This window comes from Crocodylus porosus, unplaced genomic scaffold (genome assembly GCF_001723895.1).
Source record: "Crocodylus porosus isolate Cpor-Errol unplaced genomic scaffold, CroPor_comp1, whole genome shotgun sequence".
NCBI classification, from domain to species: Eukaryota; Metazoa; Chordata; order Crocodylia; family Crocodylidae; genus Crocodylus; species Crocodylus porosus.
In genome coordinates this window covers 7725694-7751299 of record NW_017728934.1, presented here as the reverse complement: position 1 = coordinate 7751299, position 25606 = coordinate 7725694, and the positions used below count along the sequence as shown (strand labels likewise).

Sequence of the window (25606 nt, the reverse complement as noted above, 5' to 3'; positions counted from 1 at the left end):
GAGGAGGTCTGCCAACCTAGAAGAGAACACATGCTTACCTTTAGGGGAAAGGTGGAGCCTGTCCCACCCCAGCATGTCTCTCATCTTGATGTGCCAGTCATGGCTGAGGAAGCCAAAGCCCTCCTCGAAGCACCATTCCTGTAGCCGCCAGTTGGTCTCCGCGATGCACGTTTCATGCCGCCTGCCTCGTCCGCTCACTGGCAGGATAGAAGAGAAAACCACCTGTGCGCCCATCTCCTTCAGCACGCACCCCAGGGCGTGGTAGTCCTCCATCAGGCAATCAGGGCATAAATCCAGTGCCAACACCTACTACATAGAGAAACTAATTGTTTTGATTCTGAGAGATTCAAACCCTGGGGAAAAGGGAGGTGCAATGATGGTAGAAACTGTGAAGTGAGAACCAAAGTTCCTGAGCACACTGCATGCAGGGACAGAAGAAGGCTGGAGGTAAGATGGCAAACAGGTAGAGAGCTACATGGGCTAAGCCCATTGCTTATGTATTTACAAGCTTTTATAAGTTAACTAGGAGACTAAAGCTAACAGAAGTGTCCTATGTCCTCCTTCATGCATGCTTCACAGGTACTATAATTTCTTGCATACCACACACATCTGAAAAAGACACGGACCTTGCTTTTGAAAGGTGGAATGCAGAAAAAAGATTGTTCCTTGAGAATACCAGAACAACAGTACTTCCACAGAGAAACATAGGCAGGGAGCAGGGAAGGAGGCGAAAAACCGTGGTTGATTTGCTAGTCCCGTAACTGCAAGATGCTGCAGGCTATGCTGGCTGAGCCAAACTGCCCAGCCCCTCTTCCCTACTTGAGCTGAGCTGGGCAGGAAGCCAGAATTACTTGCCAGATTAGCTAAAGAATGGTTTCTGGATGGGCTCATGGCACATGGGGCACTGGGGCATGCATAGGCAGCTCCCAGCCCAGATCCTTTGCCCTGTACTATATCAATCCCTTGCAGATTTGGGAGGACTCCCTCTCCTCCTGCCTCTGGATCTCATGGAGCTGTCCCTTGTTCTGGGGAACCTGCTTATTCTGATCCTGACTGGGCTGCTAATGTACTACTACAGTGCCACGTTCAGGTACTACACCAAGGTGACCGTGCTTGATGGATACCTCATCGCCATTTCCATTGTCTCCCTGCCGTTCTTTGTTGCTCATGGACGTACTGTGGAAAATATGAGGTGGGTAGATTGGATGTCGTCCATCTGTTTTGCAGCTGAGAAACCAAGAGGAGTCACCCTGGCCCAGGGGACATAATGCTGCAGCGAGAATGCAGTCAGATCATAGTCCTGGGGGTGGCCCATGGCAATGCTATGCGAGAGGGGATGTCATGGTGTTGTGGTCCTGGGGATTCCTGGTAGTTTTAATATAAAAGAAAGGGATGTGGTCTTGTCCCAACACTGGAGTGTCCTGGGGTCAGTATTATAGCAGAGAAGTTGGGACCTCCCAAGGCCTGGAATATAGCAGAAGAGAGCAGTGTTTCAAAAGGCTGTGAAGGAGTGAGGAGACTCTGTCCAGTTGCAGTGAGGCAAGGCAGTAGCGTTGTCAGCTTGCTTCTGAGCTCCTGTATGCCAGGAGTCAGGATAGATGTTGTCCATGTCTCTTAGCCCTGCCCCATCTCAGCCAGCTCTCTCTCTTTCATGCTTCTACCATCCTCTGCAGAATTATACGTACCGTGATGTGTCCCATCAGATACTTGCTTGGCATCAAGGTTAAGGTGCAGGGGAAGGAGAACCTGGACATTGAGGGGCCCTATGTGATTGTTGCAAATCACCAGAGCAACGTGGACTTTATTGGTAGGTCAGCTGTGGGTGATGTGACACGCTTTATGGGAGCTCCTGGCTCCTGCATTCCCTACTCTCTTCCTGCCAGGAATACAGTAGGGCCAAGCAGGGGGAGCCCCAGACTACCAATGCTGACTCCTTCTCCGCTCCAATGCCAGTGATGTTTGAGGCACTGCCAGAGCGCTGCGTGACTGTTGCCAAGAAAGAGATTCTCTACATGGGGACATTTGGCCTGTGCTGTTGGCTCTCCAAGTTCATCTTCATTGACCGCCGTAAGACAGACCGTGCCATCAGTGTCATGTCAAAAGTGGCGCAGACCATGCACCAGGAGGATGTAAGTAGGGCCAGAGACCGAGCTGGGTGTGAGGTCATATGCCCACTCCCCACCTCATCCTGTAGTGGCCCACTGGGGGATAACCACTCACTATTTCTTCCAGGTGGGGAATTTCCCTTTCCAGGCAGAGGACCAGGTGTTCAAAGCTGCAGGTTCTTGTCCCAGGTTGGGCAAGTGCACAGCTGTGGTATAGGACAGGCATGCTTATTTGAGGCCCCACAAGCCCCCTCCTCCAACAAACAGACACTAGCTGTGGGCTCTCACTCTGGCCATTTGCCCATTGGTACCTTACCACTGTCTTTGCCTGACTAGCTTGGGGGCAGAGAGCCATGGTTAGGATAAGCTCTGTGACTGCCAAAACAAAGGCCCCGGGGCCAGACCTTGGCTCGGGGTGTCCACGTGCCTTGATTGACTGCCATGTCAACCCCTGCTCCATGCTGGGCCAGGATTTCACTCAAAGCTATGGCCTCTCCCATGTTGGGATCACTTGGAAAGGCTGTTCCCAGGGGGAGAAAGGTTTTGATGACAAATCCCTACTCAGCTTTACTACAAGGTGCTAAATGTATCAGTAACCACCACCTCCCACAACACCTGGCATGGCTGTCTGGGGACGCCCCACTGTCCCCACTGAATCTACTGGAGACATATGGAGCATGACATAGGTGCTCCAGCCAACCTGGCCCCCTGCACCTGCCCCTTCCTATGCCCTGGGGCTGCCTGGCCGTGGGATTGTCACAGCAGCAGGCAGGTGCGGGCCTGTGGACAGAACGGTTTCATCCGCGTGCTCTCCTGTTCCAGTTGCGAGTTTGGGTGTTCCCTGAAGGCACCAGGAGCTATGGTACCACCATGCTGCCCTTCAAACATGGGGCCTTCCACCTCGCTGTGCAGGCCCAGGTAAGTGAGCCCTCTTTCCCCTCCGTGGGTTGCTGATTCCCTCCTCTGCATCCTGTTTCATTGTGCCTCCCATCTTTACCAGGTGCCTGTGGTCCCTGTGGTGTTATCATCCTACAGCACCTTCTTCAACAGAGAGAATAAGAGGTTCACAACAGGTGAGTGTGGGCACTGGGGAGGACCCTGGCATGAACGTCCCCACCCAGGGGCTTGAGAGCCCCCTTCCCTTCACTTCTCTTCCCATTGTGTCTCACTACCCCCACCCCTGGCACAATGTCCCCACAGGTGAATGCACCATCCAGATCCTGCCACATGTGCAGACCCAGGAGCTGGGCCCAGATGATGTCCCAAGGCTGACAGAGTGTGTGCGGCAGACCATGCTCACCACCTTCCAGAAGACGTTGGAGGATGCTAGGGAACATACATGAGCCAGACAATGACATCTACACCCTGCGCTCACCTCCTGATGATGACAGACCCCCACACTCACACCTAACTCCTAACAGTGACTCGCTGTCCCAGCATCATCCAGTTGGGATGCAGGAGGATTGGGACTGCTCTCAGTATCTCTGCTTATCTGAAATGTATGGGTCTTTAGAGCACAGTAGGCCTTCTGAATTCCCCTCACTCACCCTGCTGGAAATCAGTGGAGCTGCTTTACCCTCTCTGCTCCACCTGGATTGGCCCCTGGTATCCCTGGGAGAACACAACAGCCCCCCCTACACCCCAGAGCCACTTCCAGCCCTGTCCCAAGGGAGGAGAGGCAAGATGAGTTTGCCTGGGAATTTCAGGACCCCTAAGGAAGCAACATAAAAATCCAGTAGGAGCATGGTTACCACAATCACAAGGGAAAATGCAGTAGGAGCTCAGTTACCATGAGCAAAAGGGATGTTTAGTGTGAGGCCTGATCCAAAGCAGTTTCAACAAACTTTGTTCCAGTGTCGTCTAATGCCTCTTTCACTCCCTGGCCACGCTGACAGGGGTGCACCATGATAACCCATTAAACAAGGATGGGACTTATTCTGAGCACCCAGGCTCAGTGCTGACCTCAATCTGGCCTCTTCACTCCAGCTCCTTTACTCCAGCTGTGAAGAAATTGTGACCTGCTCATCTAGCTGGTTTGCAGCTCAGCATCATAGCATCACAGGCTGGAAGTGTCCAGATTGTCTAACAGGATTTCCTGTTCCCAAACCATCCCCAGAGGCATCCCCAGCCTCTTCTTGAAAATCTCCTGTGTAGAAAAGTGCATCACTGCCCTGGGCAGCTCCTTCCATTGTCTTACTGCTCTGGTAGTTAGGGGTCTGTTCCTGAGAGTCAACCTAATCTGCTTTGCAGCAGTCTAAATTCATAGCATCATGTCCTACCCTCTGCTATGAGAGAAACAATTTTCTGCCTCTGCTTTATAGCAGTCTTAAAAAAAATCAAATACCATTCTTGGTCCCTTTTTTCCCAGCTAAGTATGCTCAGGTCCTTCAATCTTTCCCCGTGCAGCTTGCAGTCACCCTAACTCACTTCTAAAGCTCACCTCAGGATCCTCTCTAGTTTCACTAGGTCTTTCTCAAAGTGGAATTATAAATTATATTGATGTGCTGCCTTTCATTCACAGAGAAGATAACTTATTCATACCCTTCAGCCAGGTCCATGATGGCAGTAGCAAGGGCTAAGCTCTGTTTTAGGGGTTTTACACATTTTTTTTTCTTGGCTTGAGCCCCCATGCAGAAACCTGGGAAAATAAAAGCTACCTGGGTGTTTCAGCATGAGCAGGCTTCAACACTTGCAAGCAGTACTCAACTACAACAGGGTTTATTGAAGGGACAGGCAGTCAGGACAAACACACCATCTTGGGAAACTCTTCCTAGGCAGTATCTCACCTCCACCAACTGTTAACAGCTGATTATGGTCAAATGACCCAGGGGTCTGTCTTAGTCCCATACAGAATGAACTTGGGAGCCAGAGTAGGTGCTAGCCCAAGCTTTCCATCTGGGTGCTCACAGACATGCAGCTCCCTGCTGTAACTCGTGGTGCTTCACAGAAAGCACCATGAATTACAGTGACCCCTCTTCCTCCCCAACCCAACAGACATTTGCTGTTGGTTTAGGGGGGAGGTAGGGAATTAAGCTTCACTTTGGAGCTGATCCAGCATCTGCAGCCTCTCTCCGCTAGCCTCACCCCCACCGCCTATCTCTGGTGCTGTCTACAAGGTGGGAGGGGAGGGAGCTCTAGTCTGGGGTTTGCACAATCTGTGCTGAAGTGGGGTGGGCAGATAGATTGTAGCCCCCCTGAGGTAGGAGGCTCCAATCTACCCCCCTCCCTCCAGCACAGGCTGGGCAAACTCCAGAGCAGAACTCCCTTCCCTCCTTTATCTCCCTCCCATCCTTCAGACAGCACTGGCGGCGGGGCTGGATTGCATCAACCTATCCCTGATAGGCACAGGGACTGACAGAAGTTGAAGAAGGTGCTCTGCTTTGGAGCACTTTCAGCTGAATCCTCATTAAATGAGAGTTATTTTGTTGTGTGACCAGGCAGTTTTAAATCTCTCTGTAGCCGTGCACTTCTGTCAGGGCATGGCTGTAGAGCACTTTCAAGGGGCCAATTGTGCAGCAAATATCAATTCTGTCTGCACCCTTTGTGTCTGCACTGCTGAGTGGCACTGACCTACCACTGCCCTCGTCACTTCTCACTGCCACTGGGGGCACTGCTCTGCCAGCTGTTGTTCCTCACTATTATTACCATTTGTCAAGGATGCTAAGGGGGCTGCTTTGCTACTACACTTTCTTATACTGCAGTTAAACTCAAGGATCTCATCACTTCCAGAAAAGAGGCCAGCTGAGGCAGTGCCACACAGGGACAACCTAGGCATGCAGGGAGCCAGCCAAGGTAGTGCAGGACTCCTCTGACCACAGGGGCTGAGGTAGCATGAGATCTAACCAAGGCATAGGCAGGGCCCAAACCTGGCACACAGGGCTCAATCCAGACCACGGACCACACAACAGACCAGCCCCAAGCCAGCTATCTGGCCCACAAGACCAAATGGCTAAGCACCACTGCATCACAAAGATCACCAGTGCTTTTCCCTGTAAATCTTGGAAATTTTATCTCAGGCCAAATCAGCCAAATCGGTTCCGGATTATATTAACTGGGCAGAGCTCAATCATTCAAGTTTGTGTGGGCAATGCCACTGGCAAGTATCCTTCAGCCTGGGGCTTCAGATACTGCCAAATCCATGGCAGGCATCCTACATGCAAACCTGAAGCCAAGAGGCCTTGGGGTTCAGATGATCCCTGGTCTTGCTTGCCTTCAGCCAAAAGGTTGAAGGAGTAAGCTGGAGAGAAAACCCAAGAATAATCCCCCATTACCATAAATTGTGTAGACACTGAGACTCTTTCAGGGGGGCCTACCTACAGTGCAATGGACGCACCTCCACCCTCAACTACACTGAGTCATTCAAGGCCAACAACAAGGGGATCTTAGCTGCCAGGTCAGTAAAACCAACTGGAGCAAAAAAAACCTCCACTTTTTTTTTGCAAAAATATTTATCTGTATCAAGAATCTGCCAACTTGTCTTGGGACTGCTGTAGTTCACCTGACAGTCTAAAATATACTTTAAACCATCCAGCAAAGAACTTTCCCAGCTTCTTTTGTGGCATCTGAGGTCCCTCCATTTTTGATCTCCACAGGGTGAGTGTGCTTACCCCAAAGTAACCTTTACCCAGTTTTATCTTACACTACAGTAACAGTACCCTTATAATAAACCTTGCAATCCTAGATGGCAGAGCCAGTGCACAGACACCTGACTTGTCTGACCTTTTATATTTAAACAGTCAAACAAAAAACATAGTCAAAATGAGCACAAAGAGTTTCCACTCCTGTCACCTATGCAAAGCAATGGGAAGAGTATCTTGGCTACACGTTTTAGGGCAGTGGGGGATTGCTCTCCTGAACAGAACGTAAGGCCTGTTCTCCTGCCCCTGATCATGCGTATGGCTCTCCTCTGCACTCTCTCAAGCTTCTCCACATCCATTTTAAACTGTGGAGCCCAGAACTGGATGCAGTACTCCAGCTGCGGCCTCACCAAGGCTGAGTACAGTGGGAAGATAACATCCTGGGATTTGTTTGAGAAGCATCTATGGATGCAAGCCAGTGTTTTGCTCACTTTACTAGCTGCAACATTGCATTGGTGGCTCATGTTCATCTTGTGGTCAATCATGACCCCCAAGCCCCTTTCAGCCATGATGTTAGCAAGTGTAGCACTGCCGAGCCTATAAGTATGCTGCGGGGGTTTTTCCCCCAAGGTGGAGTACCTTGCATTTTTTGGTGTTGAACGCCATCGGGTTTTCGTCCACTCATTTTCTGAGCCTGTCTAGGTTGTCCTGCATCAGCGTCCTATCCTCAGGTGTGGACATTTTACCCCAAAGTTTGGCATCATCGGTGAACTTGGCCAGTCTACTTCTGATACAAACGTCTACATCATTAATAAAGACGTTAAAGAGTATAGGCCCAAGGACAGAGCCTTGGGGGACCCCACTGATCATGGTGCACCATGATGATTTACTTCCATCTATTACCACTCTCTGGGTCCAGCCTCAGAGCCAATTCCTCAGCCATCAGACTGTGATGTAGCCGAGGCCACAGTTGGCCAATTTTTCCATGAGGAGGTCATGGGACACCAGATCGAAGGCTTTTTTAAAATCAAGATATATGACGTCAAGGTATGTTCCCCCAGTCCATCACCTTGAACTTGATGTCAAGGAGATATCAGAGGGTTCCTTGGAACATGAGGATCCCAAGATGCAGTGAAACCTCCACACGTACACCTACAGTAAGGGGCAGGAACTTTATGGGAGGAAGACTGCAACCCAAAGCATCCCGTTGTTCCTCATGGTCTAGTAAACATTTTATCTCAGCGGGGAACCCCAGGGAAGCTACAGTAAAGGATACAAGGCAGGTTAGGGAGGGTAACCATAATGCCTTATCATTGAGACCAGAGGCAGACAGGGATCCTGACACACACATCATGCCAGCAAGCAGTTTCTTTGCTCCAGTTAAAGGGAGCTCCTGGGAGCCCGTGGATGTACATGTGTAATGAGTGAGTTTGGTCTCTGAACCCCTCAGCTGTCTCAAAGGCCTAGATGTTCCCATGCCACAATACTTGTTTTCTGTTGAGGGGTATGTGGGTGGGGAGGTCCAGGGGAGCACTGGGCTCAGCTGGGTTTGAAGCGCAGCAACAACCTGTGCTGGGCGCTGGGCTCCAAGCCAAGACAAAGGTTCATCTGGGCTCTGACTGCAGAGCAATATAGTGAAACCAAGATGTGGGGAGAGCAGCAGGGACATGGGGCATTGGGGAAGGGGCAGTGCTGTCTCAGGAGCAGAAGTGTTACATGACACTTGAGCTCCCTTAGTGGCAGTGACCAAGGGACAGCCAGTGGCACTGGCTGTGCTGATGGAGGGTAACCACCCATCCCTAATTGGGTGGGAAAGTCCTGGAATGGGAACCTCAAGTCCCAGTCCTGGACAGCACACCTCTGGGACAACATTTGTCCTGGGTTCACAGCATTGCACAGTAATCCACTAGAAACAGCGGCTTTCCCCTTGCGGGCAGACAGCGTGCCAGCATCAAGGGGCTTCCAGGAGTAGGATGCAGGGGACACCACATGCATGTGCATGCCCACACATATGCATGTGGCCAGGAAATACAGCCAGGCAGCATGAAGAGCAGCTTCCTGTAGGTAAGTCTAGGGGTCGAGGGGACGGACAGATTGAGGGCCCCATGGTGAGGAAGGAAGTGGGGCAGGGGCTGCAGGTGCTGCCCAGCTAGGGCGGTGCATGGAGTGGGACACAGCCATGGGTGGCTCAACTAGGGGGCAGGAGGCATGGGGGCATCTCCCCACTGCTGAGTGAACCCCCCAGGATGGGTGGGGGGGCATGTTCCCCCCCTCCCCAGATCTGTGTGCAGGGTGGGGATGGGGGTCTCTGCCCTGCTGCCCTCCCCCCAGGAGTCCCACACCATTATGGAGATGTGTCCCTTGCCCACCCAGCAGCAGTATGGACAGCAGCAGTGCAGAGTTGTGCCCCCCACTGCTGCTGGATGGGCAGGGAGTGCATGGCCGGTACAGGGCTCCTAGGGGGAGGGCAGCAGGGCAGGGAGCCCCGAGCCCACAGCAGCTCTGCTCTGGCTGTGCTGCAGGGGAGCTGGGGGACCAGGGTGCGGGAAGAAGGGCATGCGTCCCAGCTTTACATTTTTGCAAGGTGGTCACCCTAGCCGACAGCAACATGGTGATAGCTTGTTCAATCCTGCAGCTGCCTGTTTGTACCCATCCCGCCCCAGGGTTAGTGCCCAAGCTTGGTGCCACAGTCTCCCCACTTTGTTGCTCCACAGTTGGAGGGATGGTTGCCGGGTGGGTAGTGGGGTATCCAAGAGCTGCAGGAGCCAACAGCAGGTAGCCCTTTTTGGCCCTTTCCCATCCAAGCTCCTCAGCTAGGGCAGGATCGGGCCACTGGGTTGCTCAGCCCAGCCCTGAGCCTTGGGACTCCCAGCCCTTGCCCCGCAGAGAGGACCCCTCCTCCCCTGAGCTGCCTGGCAGGATCCGGTCCATCCGCCCCTCTCAGCTGGGGCAGGAGCAGCCCCCTGGGCACCCACCAGGCCCTGCTCTCCTCCGTCCTGGCCTGCCCGGCTGGGTGGTCTCCTTTCGCGCTCTTCCCCGGAGCCACCCAATCTCCCCCCAGCGCACGTGGCCTTGCCCTTGCCTGAGACTCCTTCTGAATGGGGCTCTGTGAGGCAGCACCTGCTGCTGTAGCAACCGTCTCCATGGAGAGACACAGACGCAGAGACATGAGCCGATCTGGAGCCAGGAGCAGTGCCGGCTCCAGGGCGGGGGGCAGGATCCCTGGGATCTGCTGACCTCAGCGGAGCCAGTGGCTCTGGTGGGGCTCAGGGCAGCGCCCATCACTGGGCACCGACGTGCCCCAAGCCCTGCACACAGGAGCAGGGAGCGACTCAGAGAGGGAGCAGGGGGGCTCGTGCCAGCCCAGCATCCCCACTGCTGCCACCGCAGGTGAGCCCCATGGACCCAGGCAAGCTGGCGTGCCCTGTCCCTGCTGGTCTGGATCAGACCCACAGGCCCAGCCAGCCCAGCATGTCCTTCCACACTGCTCCCCCAGTCAGCCTGGCTGGTCTCCCCCCCAGCTCTGTATCAGACCTCTGCACCCTGACACGATGCCAGCTTGCTCCTGGCAGGGGCAAGGAGCAAGTAAGAGCCCCAGTGCCCCCTGCAACTGTAGGTGCTGACCTAGCTCTCCCTCCCTCTCTCTGCAGTGCCGCCATGGGGCCCCCGGCAGAGCTGCTGCGGGGCCGTGCTGGCCCAGAGGCCTGGCGCAAGGCGGCCAAGGCCACGGTACAGGCAGCGCAGGATCTGGACAAGGGCTGTGCTCAGGAGGCCTTGTCCCTGTGGCGCCCACCAGGCCAGCCCAAGGAGCTGCCCCATGAGCGCCGGGCACGGCTCCAGAGCTGGCACTTCAAGCTGGACGTGACAGATACCGGTGAGACCTTGGAGAAGCCACCCGAGGGGCCAGGTGTGACACTGTGGAAGAGCAAGACCAAACCGCCCTCGTGGGTTAGCCAGCTGCCCCTGCCCTGCTTCCGGGACTTCTGCACCAGCACCAGCAACCGCCTGGCCCACCGCTACTGCAGCACCGTGAGGCTGATGGTGAGCAGGCTGCACCAGGCTCTCAGTGAGGTCAGCCAGCAGGCCAAGCACCTGGTGAAGGAGCGCAAGCATCTCGACACCGCGCTGGCCAAGGTCCGCACCGCCCTGCTCACCAACCGGCAAAGCGCGACTGTGCGTGGGTACCGCCCGCAGACCGAGCAGGTGAGAACCCCGTTCTCCATCTGCCCCATCCTCCCCCAGCCCCACCCCCATAGGCCCCCAGTGCCTACAAGCCCAAGCCTCCAATCCCTAGGCAGCCCCCAGCTCACATGTACCCTGCTTCCCTATGGCAAGGATGCCAGCTACACACCAAACATGTGAGACCCCCTTGTGCTCTCCAGTTCTGATGTGCCCCCTTCCTCCAGGGCCCTCCCAGGCATCGCAGCACATCTGTCTGGGACAGCAGCCATATGCTGAGCAATGGCCCATTTTCCCATGCTCATCCAGCCCATGCACCCCTATGCCCTGCAGCACAACTCTGTGGGGGCACTGACCAGAGAGCAGGCAGGTGATGTGCCCAGGTGCCTTTCAACTGCCGGGTGCCCCCACGCCCCACAGGACTGCTCTGTATTGCTTCACACCCTCATGTAGTTGGGGAGGACCCTCCCTGTGCCCTGTGGCAAATCGCTAGCATTGCTGGGAGCTGAATGTTAACCTGACCCATGTTTCTGCTCCTGCCCTGCCCATCTGCCCTTGGCCCTGTCCCTTGTTCCCTGCCGCTGCCAGGCCCCTGACCAGGTAGATGCCCTGCTGCAGTGGGAGCGCAAGGAGCTGCAGAAGCTGAAGGTCAGGCTGGAGGGGGATATGGCCATGTCAGAGAAACACCTCCAGGTGAGGCAGGGGCTGGGCTGTGGGGGGCACAGCACATGCAGGTGACCTGTGAAAGGTGCTGGCACAGGGCGGGATGGCACACTGGGTCTGTAGGTGTTTGCTGTAGAGCGCTGTGTGTGTCAGGGGTGCAGCAGTGGGTACTGCTCTGTCCATCTGTCTAGTCTGCAGGTACTTGCCCTGCAGTGTGGTGCTCTGGGTGTAAGGGGTCTCAGGGAGGATGCTGATCCAGGAAAACAGAACTTACGACGACAGGCTGAGAGCCATGGGGCTCTGTAGCCTGGAAAAGCGCAGGCTTAGGGGTGATCTGATGGCCACCTATAAGTTTATCTGTTTGTTCACCAGAGCGCCCCAAGGGATGACGAGGTCGAAGGGTCATAAACTACTACAAAACTGTTTCAGGCTTGACATAAGGAAGAATTTCTTTACTGTCCGAGCCCCCAAGGTCTGGAACAGTCTGCCATCGGAGGTGGTTCATGCACCTACATTGAACACCTTCAAGAGCAAATTGGATGCTTATCTTGCTGGGATCCTATGACCCCAGCTGCCTTCCTGCCCTTTGGGCGGGGGGCTGGACTCGATGATCTTCCGAGGTCCCTTCCAGCCCTGATGTCTATGAAATCTATCTAAGAAATCCTCTGTCTCTCCAGCACAAGTTGGGCAGCACCAGTGCTCCCTGGTGTGTGTGTTTGGTGGGAAGACAGTACTGGCCCATCTATCTGTCTGTGGCACCAGTGCTCCCTGAGGTGTTGCATGCATGTGAGTGGTGGCACCATGGATACTGGCCTGTCCATCTGTTTGTCCAGCTGGCACAGGGTGGTGTAGCTTCCTTGCTCCTTGGGTGGCTATGTGCATGAACAACAGGTGTTGGGGTGGACACTGTTCCAGTTGACAGGCACTGGATAGATACTGGCATTCCTGTGGGTACACTGTGCATGCATGTGTGTGTTGGATGTACTCTGTGAGACACTGGGGGTGAGACTGTGGCAGTAGTGGGCACTGACTCATCCCTCTGCCAGATGCAGAGTCCAAAACTGCTCCTTATCACAGTTTGTGACTTTGCTGTCCCTGCATGTGGGGGCATTCTGGGGACAGGCAGTGACCCCGGCTGTAGCTTCTGCTTTCACTTTGTGCATGATGAGCCCCAGGACCTGCTCCCTGGTGCACCTGGGGCTGAAGGAGATCAACCAAAGGGGTAAAATGTGCCCAGAGGAGGGTGCGGGGGAGAGGGCAAGGGAAAGAGGAGGCAGGTGGGTGAGAAAAGGCAGGAGATGGGGATAGGAAAGAGAGAATGGTATTGTCAGGCAGTGGCAGAAGGAGAAACTTTGGGTTAGGGTGAGGTAGATGGGATAAAGGTTACCCCAGTGGAGGAGACCACCTGCAGGGGTTGCCAGACTGCCCCCTGCACAGGGCTGTGGGGTTAAAGGTCCAGGGCAGCCCAGTGCCCAGCGACAGCAGCTTTTTCTCGGGAAGTCAGAAGAATGTAACCCGTTTGCCCAGATCCTCATAGCAGGTCAAAGATTTGTCTTATCTGCTACTCAGTGCACAGGCTGTAGACTTAGCTGTAACTTGGTTTCAACCCATTTAATTCTGCATTCTTAAAGTTATTTTCACTCTTGTCCTTAGGGCCCTATTATTTACCCCGGCTAACACTGGGCAGGCCAATGTCATTTTTTTGCTATTTCACTGATGTATTTTATTGTTGCCAAACCTTTTGGCCTGGTGGGCCTGATGAGTTGGTGCAGGTTCAGTCTGTGAACCAGATCCGGTCTGTGGACTGCACAAGGCTGGGGCCACATCCTGGAAGCCATATCATATCCACAGCCTCAGCCTCAGCCCCAGCCCCACATGTGCCAGATCAGGCCTGCCAGTGCACCTCCAACCCTGACCCATACATACCAAACTGGGTCCATTGCCCTGCCTCCAGCCCCACACACAGCAACTAAACGTCAGGCATAGGGACACTTCATCCGGGCTGACAGGGCTTGGAAATGTGGTGCTGGGGGAGCAGTGGCAATGTTAACTTCCAGACCCTTGGGGAGCTCCATGGGCTGGATCTGGCACACAAGCCAGGGGCTGAGCACCTCTGATGTATCTAATAGCAAATAATGATGGAGAACTTGAATTGATGTCAGCATCTTAAAAAATCCACCCTTACACCTTCCTCAGTTAGGACTCTGTCTCTAGCACCTGCATTGGCCTTCAGAGGTCCTGGCAGCAGACAGCAGCCACTGCCACCAGGCCACCAAAGCCTGTGCACACCTGCTTGCTTCCAGTGGCCCCACACAGTTCCACTGCCATGGCTGTGGCCTCCACAGAGTGAAGTGCCCTGTGGGGGGACACTGGCTGATGGTGGCACCAGGCAGAAGCAGGAGCCTCAACCCATCCAGCAGAGGCTGTGGAGGTTGGCTTCCAAAGGGGCCCTAAGCTTGGACACAGTCAGTTTTACCAGCAGAACTTGAACTGTACCCACAATACGTGGTAGCACAGGTGAGGCCTCAAATCTTTTCCAGAACTGTGTTAGTCTTTGCCCGCTAGCATGAGCTTCTTGTTTGTGAGCCAATGACTTCAAAGCTGCCTAATTTCCTGGATTGCCATCCAAACGATTTCTGTTTCTCTTGATCTGCCAGACAGGATTGCTTGCTCAATCATTGTTTTGCTCTTCTCTCTGACACCCCCAGGCTTAATACCTTGGAAACTTCTACCAGTTTTTCAGGTCCACCACACAGGAATACTCACATTTCAGAATAAGAGCAGGTTTTGATCCAGTATAGACCTTTCTAAATTAAAAGTTTAAAAAAGACACTCTAATATGTGTCCATGTGGCCTTTTATACCGGTAGGAATGAACTGTTTTAAACACACTCACCAGGTGCAAACAGAAGAGCAGCTCCCCCTTGCAACTCATAGTGCTTTGCAAGAAGCTTGTGACATTCGTGGTTTTTTTATGTCATCACTTGTATCTGGAAACTGCTTTCCAAATGCAGAGGTAATTATCCTCTCATCTAAAAACCCTCCCCCAGTACACATTTTCATTGTAATTTTTACTAACCTAGTTTATACATAAATTTGCCACCTATACACATGCACATACACCATCAATGGAAGTACTTGTACTATAAACAGGTAAGCAGTTGTTTAACCTTATGGGGTTGAAGCCTTAGTTTGCAAACTGATGCTGAAACAACTGATTCACTGTTACCTCTACCTAAAATGTGCCTTCCTCCCACTTTCTGTGACAGAGTGAATGTCCAGTGGTACATCACTTTATCCTGTTATAAAAAAGGCCTCCTTTTTTAATTCTCCATCCTGCAGATGCTAAAGCACATGCTTTTCATTTCTCCCAGCTACGCTTTCATTGAGCCAAATACTTTGTGCTTGGCTGAGGCATCCAGTTTCAATCTGAAGCAATCAAGAGATAGAAAGTTCACGCTTTCCTTTGGAGCTAGTTCCAAGGATTAATTATCCTCATTGCAAAAAATGTGCTCCTTTTTCTAATTTGGTCAGGAAGCTGGACTAGATGATCCATATTTTCCTTTGATCCTGTGTTACTGCGTTCCTAATTTGTACTCGTCTGGCTTTGATGTTCACAGCCTGAGAACTTGTTCTGCGGCCTCTACTTTTTGTTTCCCTCCCGTCATTACACACTCACCTTCTTCTGATGAACTAAGCACATTGAGCTGCTTCAGTCCCTCAGTATAAGAAGGTCTCTTCAGCCCACAAATCAGTTAGATTTAGAGCAGCTTAGAGGGGGCACCATGGTGGTGACTTCCTAGGGAGTAGGCCTGTGTGAGTGGGCAGCAATCCGATCCGGCTTTGGATCCAGCCGCTTCAGATGGCCACAATCTGATCAGGAGCCCGGGACCGGGTTTCCACCTCGATTCGGCCGAAGCAGCGCCCAAGCTTCAGAGCCGCCTTGAGATCCGGCCATAGGGTATAATGGGGAATCAATTAAATATCTATAACTTTGTTGTTTCTTGTCTGATTTGGATGAAACTTGCAGGGACGGTAGCCTCTGCTGAAAGCACGAAACCTGCCAAGCTTCAAGAATATTGGTGCACAGGTTTGGGAGAAACTGTACCCCAAATTCTTGAAAGCCAAACTCATGTCACTTGTGTGTGTTACACCACAGGGGGGTGAAAACTGCAGGGCTGACAGCTCTTACTGAGGCCACAAAGCCTGACAGGCTGTTTCAGGAAGATCGGTGCAGGGGTTTAGGGGAAACTGCACCTAGATGTGCAGTTGTAACACCTAGATGTGACATGAGTTTTGCTTTCAAGAATTTGGGGTACAGATCCCCCCCCCCAAACCCCTGCACTGATCCTCTTGAAACTTGGCAGGCTTTATCCTCTCTGCAGAGTCTACCACCCCTGAAAATTTCATCCATACCGGACAAAAACCAACGAAGTTATAGGTAGTTTATTGTTTCCCCATCATACCCTATGGCCAGTTCTCCGAGGCGGCTCCGAAGCGCTACGGGAAGCCGAACGCGGGGGTGCTGGGACCCGGCATGCCACACACGGCCCCACTAGGGGCCTCCGCCCCTCGCCTTGGCACTAGCAGCCGGTGGCGGGCAGACAGCCACGCATGCATGCAAGTGCCCCACATGTGCCAGCGCTCTTGCCCCAGAAAGTGGCACAAGACCTATTTTGCTTCTGCATCCACAGCAGCTCTCCTGGTTCATGCACCTGTTGAGTGACCCTGAGGTTATAGCACTTTTTTTCTTTTTTTTTTGCCTTTGTGGTGCAGCAGTCCAATCTGAGTTTAGGCATTTTGATCTTTTTGTAACACTTATTAGACTGTTACATGTTTTTGATCTGTTTACTTTAGAAACAACATGACCAGTTAAGCAATCCTTTTTGTTTAAGCCACACCACCTATGACATATAGTTTGTAGACAACTGTACACTGCTTTGGTGAGCCGTTATGACGTAAGGAAGTATTTTATTTGATTTTGTTTGTTTTTGATTAGGGAGAATAGGATGTTAGCTAGAGTAGGGTTGAATTGTTTTATTAAGCCACTAGATTGCGGGTGATACGGTGTGGTGCGGGCTTTGTTGGTTTTTAGAAGGTTACCTACATGATGAAATAGCTGAGATTTAAAACTTGCTTCCTGGTCAGTGTGTAGAGACTGAGGTACACTGTGGTAGCACACAACATTTTGAATAAGCGCCTTGGCCACAGTTCGAGCCTTTTGATTAGGGGGAGGGTATGCTTTTGCTCACTTGGAAAAATAATTACCCACTACTAAAACATGCTTGGTTTTACATGGTGTAATGGACAGGGGACCCAGGATATTTATTGCTATTTTTTTCAAAGGTTATTTAGCCTGCGTGGAGACCATGGGGGTCCTGGGATTATTTTTTAATGTTGGGGGGCACCACACATCTTGCATGATCTGCACTAGTTTTTAACAGATTTTTTTTAGCCTAACCAGAGACACTGAAACTGGACCTTATAAGAGACCTTGTTAAGGCCCATCTGTATTTTGGTATTGGAATTATGTACAGCTTGCAGATTTTTATTTATTCATTTATTTTGGTACCGCTATTTGAATAACTTTCAGGTTTGGGGCAGATTTTAGAAGTTTTTGCACCAGTGCTTTTTGCTTAATGCTTAGCTTAGGACATACAACCCAGTACCCTTTTTAAGCACAGATGATGTTGCCCTTTTTTAGAGAACTTTTTACTATTGATTTTTTTTTACTTTATTAGTTTTTTAGTGTTAGTATTTTTTGCTGCCATTTTGTACACCAAATTATTAACCTTTTGGCTTTTATTTATCTATCTATTTAATATTTGGGGTTGGCTTACCTCTGGTTGTTTTGACTCTAGGTAGTGGCTGTATTTGTAGTACTTCAACTTTAGGTTTAATTTTTACTATGTGAGGTGTAAGGGTTGAGGAATTAGCGTTTTGGTGCTGTTTTTTTAGGGCAAACAACGATTTGGTACTTGGATCTTAGGCGGCTGTTTTAATCATTTAGCCAGTTGTTCTTTGTCTTCTTCCAAATTCTGTAGCCACCAGAGAGCACTGTGGTCTGTTTGTAATGTGAAGCACTTTCCTAGAAGGAAGTGTTGAAAATGTTTGCTAAAGGTCATCACAGCAAGCCATTTATTTTATTTTATTTTTTTGTATTTGCATATTGGCACTTAGCTTTGTTTGAGGCTTGACTTACATAGGCTACTACCTTTCCAGGCTTTCTTTAACTTGTGACAAAACAGCTTCAATTTACCTGAATTAGTGTTTAATGAGAAGGGCATCTGAGGGTCTGGATATGTTAAGACAGGGGATGACATTACAGTAATTGCCGCTTTAGCTTTATAAAGGCATTTTAATATTTCCTCATTTAGATTAACTTTGACTTACTGTAGAGCTTACGTAAGGATCTTGCAATGGTAGCAAAATTTACCACAATATATTTATAATAGGAGGCTAAACCCAAGAAGCTGCACAGTTTTGTTATATTTCAAGGTACTAGCCAGGCCACAGCCTGCACCTCCTCTGGATTTGGGCTTACCCCTGTCTGTGGAGGTTACATGTTTTAAAAAATTTATTTTCCTGCAGAAAAGCTGATAGTTGGTGGGTTTAATTTTAAAGTTGGCTTTTTTTTTAAAACACTGCTCTTAGTTTTTGCAAATGCTTTTAAAAAGTTTGTCCTATTCAATTATATTATTTTTCTAGGTACGCTAGATGGGAAGTTTCTTGTAAATTTGCTAACATGATATTTATTTGTTTTTTAAATGAACTAAGAGCATTGTGTAATCCAAAAGGCACAACATTAAACTTCAAAAGTTTCTTCTTAGTTTAGAAAACTGCTTTAACTTTATTTTTGGGTGCATTTTCACCTGCCAGTACTCACTAGCCAGATTAAGGATGAAGAACCATTGAACTTTGGCCAGGAGGTTTACTGTGTTATTAATTTGAGGTAAAGGGTAGTAGGCATTTTTAACAGTAATGTCATTCAGGTTATGATCATTTACATGGACCTGCACACCTTGCCCTTTCTTTTGCACTAACACCACAGTGGCAGCCTGATTATTTCTTTCTTCTCCATCTTTTGCAACTGCTGATTGAATTTTTGCTAGAAATGGATGGGTACATTTGAGATCCCTGTTTGACAGGTTTGGCATGGCCAGTATCAGTTCAGTGCTTTGTTAAGCCTGTATGCCTTGGGTTGTGGTTTTTAAGGCTGAGTACATTTGTATACTTCAACAGGACTTTCTGCACTGCCCCCACTTGCTTAGGCTTTAGGCCATGACTTGCACAGAAATTATAAAAAGCACCTTGATCACCCTATAATTTTTGCGCTTTATACAGAGTACTTGAAGATATAGTGCCACTGAAACCTAATACATGTGCAGCTCCTATTCATGGGTATTCAGTGCCTCCACAGAGGCCAGGTTGCAGGGGGTGCCGTCACCTGCTCTGTAAGCTGGCCAGGGCTCCTGGCTCCAGGGCTGGCTGGAGCCAACCGGGGAGGCTCCTGGCTCCAGGGCTCCTGGCTGGCTGTCAGTGGGGGAGGGGGGCTCTGCACCCCCACTGCTGGTGCCAGCAGGCATTAGGGACCCTCCCCAGGGGGGGATAGGGAGGAACCAGCCTGGGGACCCCCAGCCCCAATTGCTGACTTAACAGCTCCCTCCCTTCCCCCATGGAGGCAGCCAGCTGCAGGGGGTAAGGGGGAGTCTCCTTGAACTGTCTGTATCCTCCCTGTGGCAGACCAGGGGCATGGCACTTAATGCTCTCAGGGAACTTCTATCCAGTTCCTTAAAGCTCCTCTAATTTAAGCACTACATTTACTACCTGGTTTAACAAGGGTTAATTTTTTGCACTCGGATATTTTTAAAGTGCTCTACAGCTGTGCATGTGTGTTAGGCCACAGCTGTAAAGCACGTTCAGGGGCCAGATCATACAAAAGAGTCGACTCTGTCTATGCCCACGGCATGCCAGTTTTCCTGCATTTCATTGAAGGTTATTGCCTGGCTTTTACAGCAACCAACCTTTTTGATTTGGGGTTCTCCTGCAGAACAGTCACACCTGTTTAAATGTTCCAATCACAGTGCCCCGATACACGATCTGTGGCTTTGTTGATATATTAACACCACGCACTGGGCTTTTACCCACTGGGGCTCCTAGTGGAAACTGCAATGTGTTAGTGAGCTTACTTTTAAATAATAAGCCCTCCTCTTCTTCACAGCACCATTTTTTTTAGTTTGCCAGTGATTATTGTATTGTTAGATTTTTTATTATCACTTTACATGCCAAGTACATATCATCAAGCTGAACTACAGCCTATCAGAGCCACATAATTACAGCTTTCCACTTGTGCAGTCATCTTGGTGTCATGTACCCCAAGTAAAACTGTACCGGAGAACACAGGATGAGCCACTTGGGGTTTCCAACTTCATATATGGGGTCTTGGTTCACAGGACAATGGCCAAAAAGAAAGAACAAGACCAGGTCAATATGCAGCATCACATCACGGTATTAGAACAGCGACAATATTACTAGCAAGGCTAACAATGATCCTGCAAATGCACACATTTAACACCTTAGGTTTCCATTCCACCTTCGGAGGTGTACCCTACAAACTGGCCTTAGTCCCACAGCTGCTAGGTACAGGTCTCCAGGTCAGGAACCACAGTTTTAGTCCTAAATCTGGCTGCGTGTCTTCCTCTCTCTCCTTCCAGCTGCCTGCTTGGCTTCTCTTTGTCTCCGTCCCCTGCCAGCTGTCTTCCTTCGCTTACTCCACATCCACTCGCTTCTTGCTTGTCAATTCCTCTTTTTCTCACTGATGCCGATGGGAAATGTAGGCAGTTACAGACTTAAAGCCACACAATATACAATTCACAGTATATTTCATTAGTATATTAAACATATGCTCAGAAACCACAGGCTTGTTAGGGGCTCTGTTGCAGTGATTAGACCAGGCTACCATCTGCTTGGAGATGCAGCAATGTAGTCCCACCATGACATGGTGACAGGTTGGGGGATGTAACAAGTGCACATCCTGGGGCCAGTCAAATCATTGGCCCACCCACTTGTCTCAGGGCCAACTGCCCACCTACTTTGCCCGCCACCATGATACAATTAAATGATGATAACCAAGCAGGAGGCTACCCATGTACTTGCCCTGATGTCAAGGGCTTATATACATGGCTCTGACCTACCCTATACCATGTCTCATGCCTCATAGATGGCATCCGTGGCCTAAAACCCAGCCTTAGCTTGTTTGGCATCACCTGGCCCATAAGCCTATGCTCTCACACTGGGACCTGCATGCCAGAGTCTCACACGGGACTCACTCCCCTCTGGAGCTTGCAATCTCTGTGCTCTCATTCAACCAATCAGGGCTCCCCGCCCCTACCTGCTCAGGGTTGCCAGCTGCTACCACCTCAGGCACTGTGCCTCCACAGGGTCACCCACAAGGCAGGGAGGGCTGAGGCTTTCTGGCACCCCATACTCAACCTTCACTGAGGAGGCACAGGTGTGGCATGTCCTGGAGACTGCCTTGCCACCAACAGTCCCACCACACCATCCAGCCCCAGGACCAGGACCAGGAGCCTCCTGCCATCCCCACAGCTCCTACCCGTACCACCAAGATGATGTGAGCAGTAGCTCCAGCTGGGTGATGCTCTTCTCCCAACTATTTGCAGCAGACTGCTGGCTACCGCTGCTCAGGGCCCGGCTCTTATAATGAACAGCTGGGCCCTGTTCCCGATCAGGTAATCGGGCCTGATTGGAAGTGCAGCCACCTGCAGCCTGCTTTGCTGGTGGCTCACACCCCTGTGCTCTGTTATAGGGGGAATGAAGTAAAATAAGGAATCCTTTGTAGGGAACAAGTTTTCAAAGAGCTTTAAATGTACAGCTCCCTTTGGTCCTTTGCCCAAGGTGACAGGTTAAAAGGCAGGGAAAACTGATATGAGGACATTCTGGGAATGGCTCCAAGCAGGGAATTTGACATCAAGGAATAAAAACTCATGGTATCTTTTAGTAAGCCAACTAGATATTTGCAAACCAATTATTTATTTATTTGCAAGCTTTCAGGCACACTCACCCTTCATCAGGCATAGGAGAGAGCAGAGATTGTAAAAGTTCTCCTAGGTAGAAATGAAAATTCATATTTCACAGGACAGCTGAAGGAGTGGTAAAATCTCCTGTCTGGAATAGTTGATTTTGTCCAGGTTCGGCACAGAGAAAGGTTGAAAAACCTCAAAGTTGTCTGATGGCAAACAGGATGTGGAAGCATATTTCCTTCAGGTTATGATGTTTCATATTTCACATAAGAGTGGAAAGATGGACAGCACTTCTGGGCAGGAATTTCCTTTGGCCTCTAAACCAATATGGCTACAACCTGGATACCTGACACCAAGGAATGTCTTTAACTCTGGGACTTGAGGAGTGTGTGAGGGGTGTCATGGGGGACCCTGACCTGTCTGTCTGTCCATCTGTCTGCATGCCCAGCACGTGCTGGGCAGTACTGGTACTCCATAGATCACCATGTGTAAGGGGTGTCATGACAGGTGCTGACTTTCCCATCTATCTGTGCAGCAGCTGCTGGGTGGCACTGGTGCTCTCTGGACCACAGCAAGTGAGGGTAACACAGTGGGCACCAAGCCACCAGTCCAGCAGGCAGTGGGAGGTACAGGTGCCCCGGGGGCTGTGAGTATAAGGAGTGTCAGAGCAGGTGCTGACCCATCCATTTGACTATCGATCCGGCAGGCACTGGGCAAGTGCCAGCGCTCCCTGGGGGAGCTCTGTGAGGAACGGGGCCGCGTGCTGGAGCTGATGGGGCAGCCACTGCACAGGGTGCTACTGGAGTCTGGGCGTGGCTCATGGCTCAGCCTGACCCGGTCCTCATCCCCCAACGTGGATAGGAACCCCACGCCGGAGCCCAACCCAATAGGGCCCTACACACCAGGTAAGCCATCTAGGAGAGAGCCCATGCCCCCATCCCTGCATCCAGTAGACACCCCTGCCTCCCTCGGGCCACCCCTTCTCACCTCTGCCAGGGACCCTGTCACCTTCCCAAAAGAGACACCATCACCAGCCCCACGGAGATCCCTTCAACCCCTGGGATTGCCTCAGCCCCCCAGAAAGCCCCTTATAGCTTTCCTCAGATGCTTCCAGCCTTCACTGGTACCCCATTTTCTGCCCTCCCCAGAGATCCATCTCTGGCACGGATGTCTCTCCAGGGACCCCCTCTCTACCGACCAGGAACATGAACCCCATGACCCCCTCAGCTCTCACCATACTCCTCCATCAGCTGTCACCCACTTGCCTTTCTCAACTTGTTGAGTCCATGGCTGCCAGTGGGCTCTCCGGGAAAATGGCACCCAAGCTACACCCCTCCCATTATTCCCATGCTCCCTTGGCCCATGGTGCTGGCTACAATGGGAAGGATACACAGAGTGTGGGCTGTGCCTTCCCCCACCCCCGTGGTGGGGGTGTTGTGCCTTGTGGCATCTCCCCAAAGTACAGATTGGGAGACTATCCATTGTGGAGGATCTCTCTGCCCTGAGGGTCCATAACATGGGTGGCATCTCCCCTCCGTGTGAGGGGAATGCACAGTGGGGATCTCCCAGCCGCTGGGACCAGTCCTGACACCGGTGTCTCACACCCCAGAGTGTGCTGCAGCTATCGAGGAGGCACGGCACCTCACAGTGCAATCCAAGAAGGTGCTGACAGTGCTGAAAGAGGACACGGTCCAGGCCACAGCCACCCTCCGAGAGGCCCAGGCAGCCATTGATGGCAGCCTGCAGCGTAAGATGAATGAGACTATGGCCCTCAAGGTAACTTGGGGGCGAGGACTGGCCCCACACAGGACATAGCAACCCCCTACAGGAACCTGACCCTCATGGGACACTGCTCTACATACTACCCTCTGGGGACCCCTGCCCACCACACCAACCCCAATGGGATGCTACCCTACATGTGCCAGCCTTTCTGCAGAACCCTATTCCCCACAGGCCGTCTTCCTAGGGCCCTGCCCCTGACACACACTTTGTTCCCTCTCCCCACCCCGTACACTCCAGTCACTCCACAACAGCGCATCCTCATGTGTTGCCCCCAAGGGACCCTGCCTTCTTCTCCTGACTCCCACCTTGCCTTCTCCCAAGGATACCAACCATTGTGGGGGCAGGGGAGGGTGCCCCAAAGGATGACTTCCATGTCCCCTTCCCTCTTGAAGGGGTAGCCGCTCTTATTCAAACTTAGTGCTTGGAGGTGGTGGAGGGATGACCTATTCCTGTGTAGATCTAGGCTGATCCCTAACTACTTGTGTATCTCTGCTTTTCCCCTGGCAGGAGCGTCTCTATATGGTGATGGGGGGCATGCGCAGCACCTTGAATCGCTGCCAGCGCTTCCACGATGAGATGGGCATCACCCATGGCATGACCATGGTGCGCAGGGGCATGAGAGGGTTTGGGAGCAGAGGCAGGGAGAGAAGGAGCAGGTGGGAGGAGAGATAAGCAGGCAGGTGGTGTGATGGGAAAAGGGCTCCACAGCTAGAGAGGGACTGCAGAGAAGTGGAGGGGAGGGAGTACCAGCTGGAGGGCAGTGATGGAGTGCCTGGGGTAGAGATACCAGCTGGCCTATAAGATGGTACCAGCTAGGGGAAAGGGCTGGGAAAAGGGGGACCCAACCAGGGAGGCTGAAGTATGTGCCTTTAGTGGGAGGGGATTGCTCGGCTGTGGGGCTCTCCCAACTCTGGTGTGCTGCGCCCTGGGTTTCAGGGCCCTGAGTCCAGCAAGTACCAGGAGACGCGAGAGAAGCTGACCCGGCCCATAGTGCGAGTGTATCAGCGACATGTGGGCACCCAGCTGCCAGAGGCCAACATCCTCACACAGGTACCCACACTCTGATGGCAGTCAGGGGAAGACGTTGCCAGGCACAGGGCTATCTCATCGGGTTTGGAAGGCCATAGGGGCCAATGGGACAGATGGACTGGGAGCAGCTTACCCATTGTGGTGGCTGTAGGCAGTAATGCTATCCAAATATGGTAGCTGTAGGAGGTTATGGTGTTGCTAGGCTTTTGCACCTGGCCTGCCTGTGGTCTGTGATGGCTGTAAGGGATTATGAGGCTGCCAGATGCAATGCCTCACCCGGTGGTAATGACTGAAGTGACACTGTTGCTGGATGGGTGGGACTTTGCCCAGCTGAGACAGGTGTTGATGGTATACTGGGGTCTTGGGGGCAGCAATGCCTCATCAGGCTGTGACAGCTGCAGAGGATGATGCTGTTGAAGAGCAAGGGGGGCAGGGGAGGGCAGCGTTGAGTTGGGTTGTGACACCAGCAGGGAAGGGACCAGTGAGGCCCCACTCAATGGTACCCACCCTGTCCTCTGCCACAGGGCAGCACACTGCTGGAGTCCTCCATGCAGAACACGGCCAGGAACGTGGAGCGCATGCAGCACACCAAGAAGCACCTGCGCTCCTGCATCCACGACAAGCAGATGGGGTTCGATGTGGATGCCAGCATCCAGCGCCTCCGCCGGCGCCGCATGCACCCACGCAACAACATGGACGAGGCCAGCCAGCTGACCTGCTCCTAGGGGCACCCTGCCCCAAGAGCTATGCTATTATACAAATAAAGAGCCGAGAGCCTTTAGTGCCAGCCAGCCCCAGCACCATTACTCACCTGGGGGTTGGGATGAGGGTGTCTGTGCGTGTGTGCACAAGGTCGGGGAGACCTGAATAAGCTGGGAGTTGGGGAACAAGTAGTCCCTAAGCTAGGTGCTGTCTCTTGTGAGCAAGCCATTGGATTCAGGCATCAGGAGGCAGTGCCTTCACCCTAATTCAAGGCCATCTCCATTCCCACAATCCACAGGCCCATGCTTGTGGGCAGGACTCTGTGCTAGAGCCAGCACAACTAAGGACACTGGGCCAGGTCCTCACGGACTGGGGATGCCAGCACGGTGCGGGGTGAGGGGGAGCAGTGCCATGGCGACTTCACGGGACAGACAGCCCTCTCCTCAGCTCTCAGTCTTTCACTGCCACGGCCAAGCCCAAGTCCACTTCTTGTTAAATATCAAAGGTCCACAGCTCTGGGTTGTTACCAG

General features: G+C 51.8%; 2 protein-coding genes across 2 annotated transcripts; both read left to right on the top strand.

The window, feature by feature from the left end:
- Positions 1-289: 289 nt before the first annotated feature.
- LOC109317650 (1-acyl-sn-glycerol-3-phosphate acyltransferase alpha-like) lies at positions 290-4605 on the top strand. The gene is made up of 6 exons (XM_019546456.1): positions 290-1192; positions 1674-1807; positions 1954-2129; positions 2928-3023; positions 3106-3178; positions 3306-4605. The coding sequence occupies exons 1-6, from the start codon at positions 882-884 to the stop codon at positions 3446-3448; spliced, it is 933 nt and encodes a 310-aa protein (XP_019402001.1). The 5' UTR covers positions 290-881; the 3' UTR covers positions 3449-4605.
- A 5729-nt stretch (positions 4606-10334) lies between these two features.
- On the top strand, positions 10335-25422 carry CCDC105 (coiled-coil domain containing 105). Its single transcript, XM_019546455.1, has 7 exons — positions 10335-10885; positions 11450-11554; positions 22270-22468; positions 23173-23339; positions 23853-23948; positions 24282-24395; positions 24899-25422. Exons 1-7 carry the CDS (start codon positions 10340-10342, stop codon positions 25097-25099), a joined length of 1428 nt encoding a protein of 475 aa, XP_019402000.1. The 5' UTR covers positions 10335-10339; the 3' UTR covers positions 25100-25422.
- Positions 25423-25606: the final 184 nt, after the last annotated feature.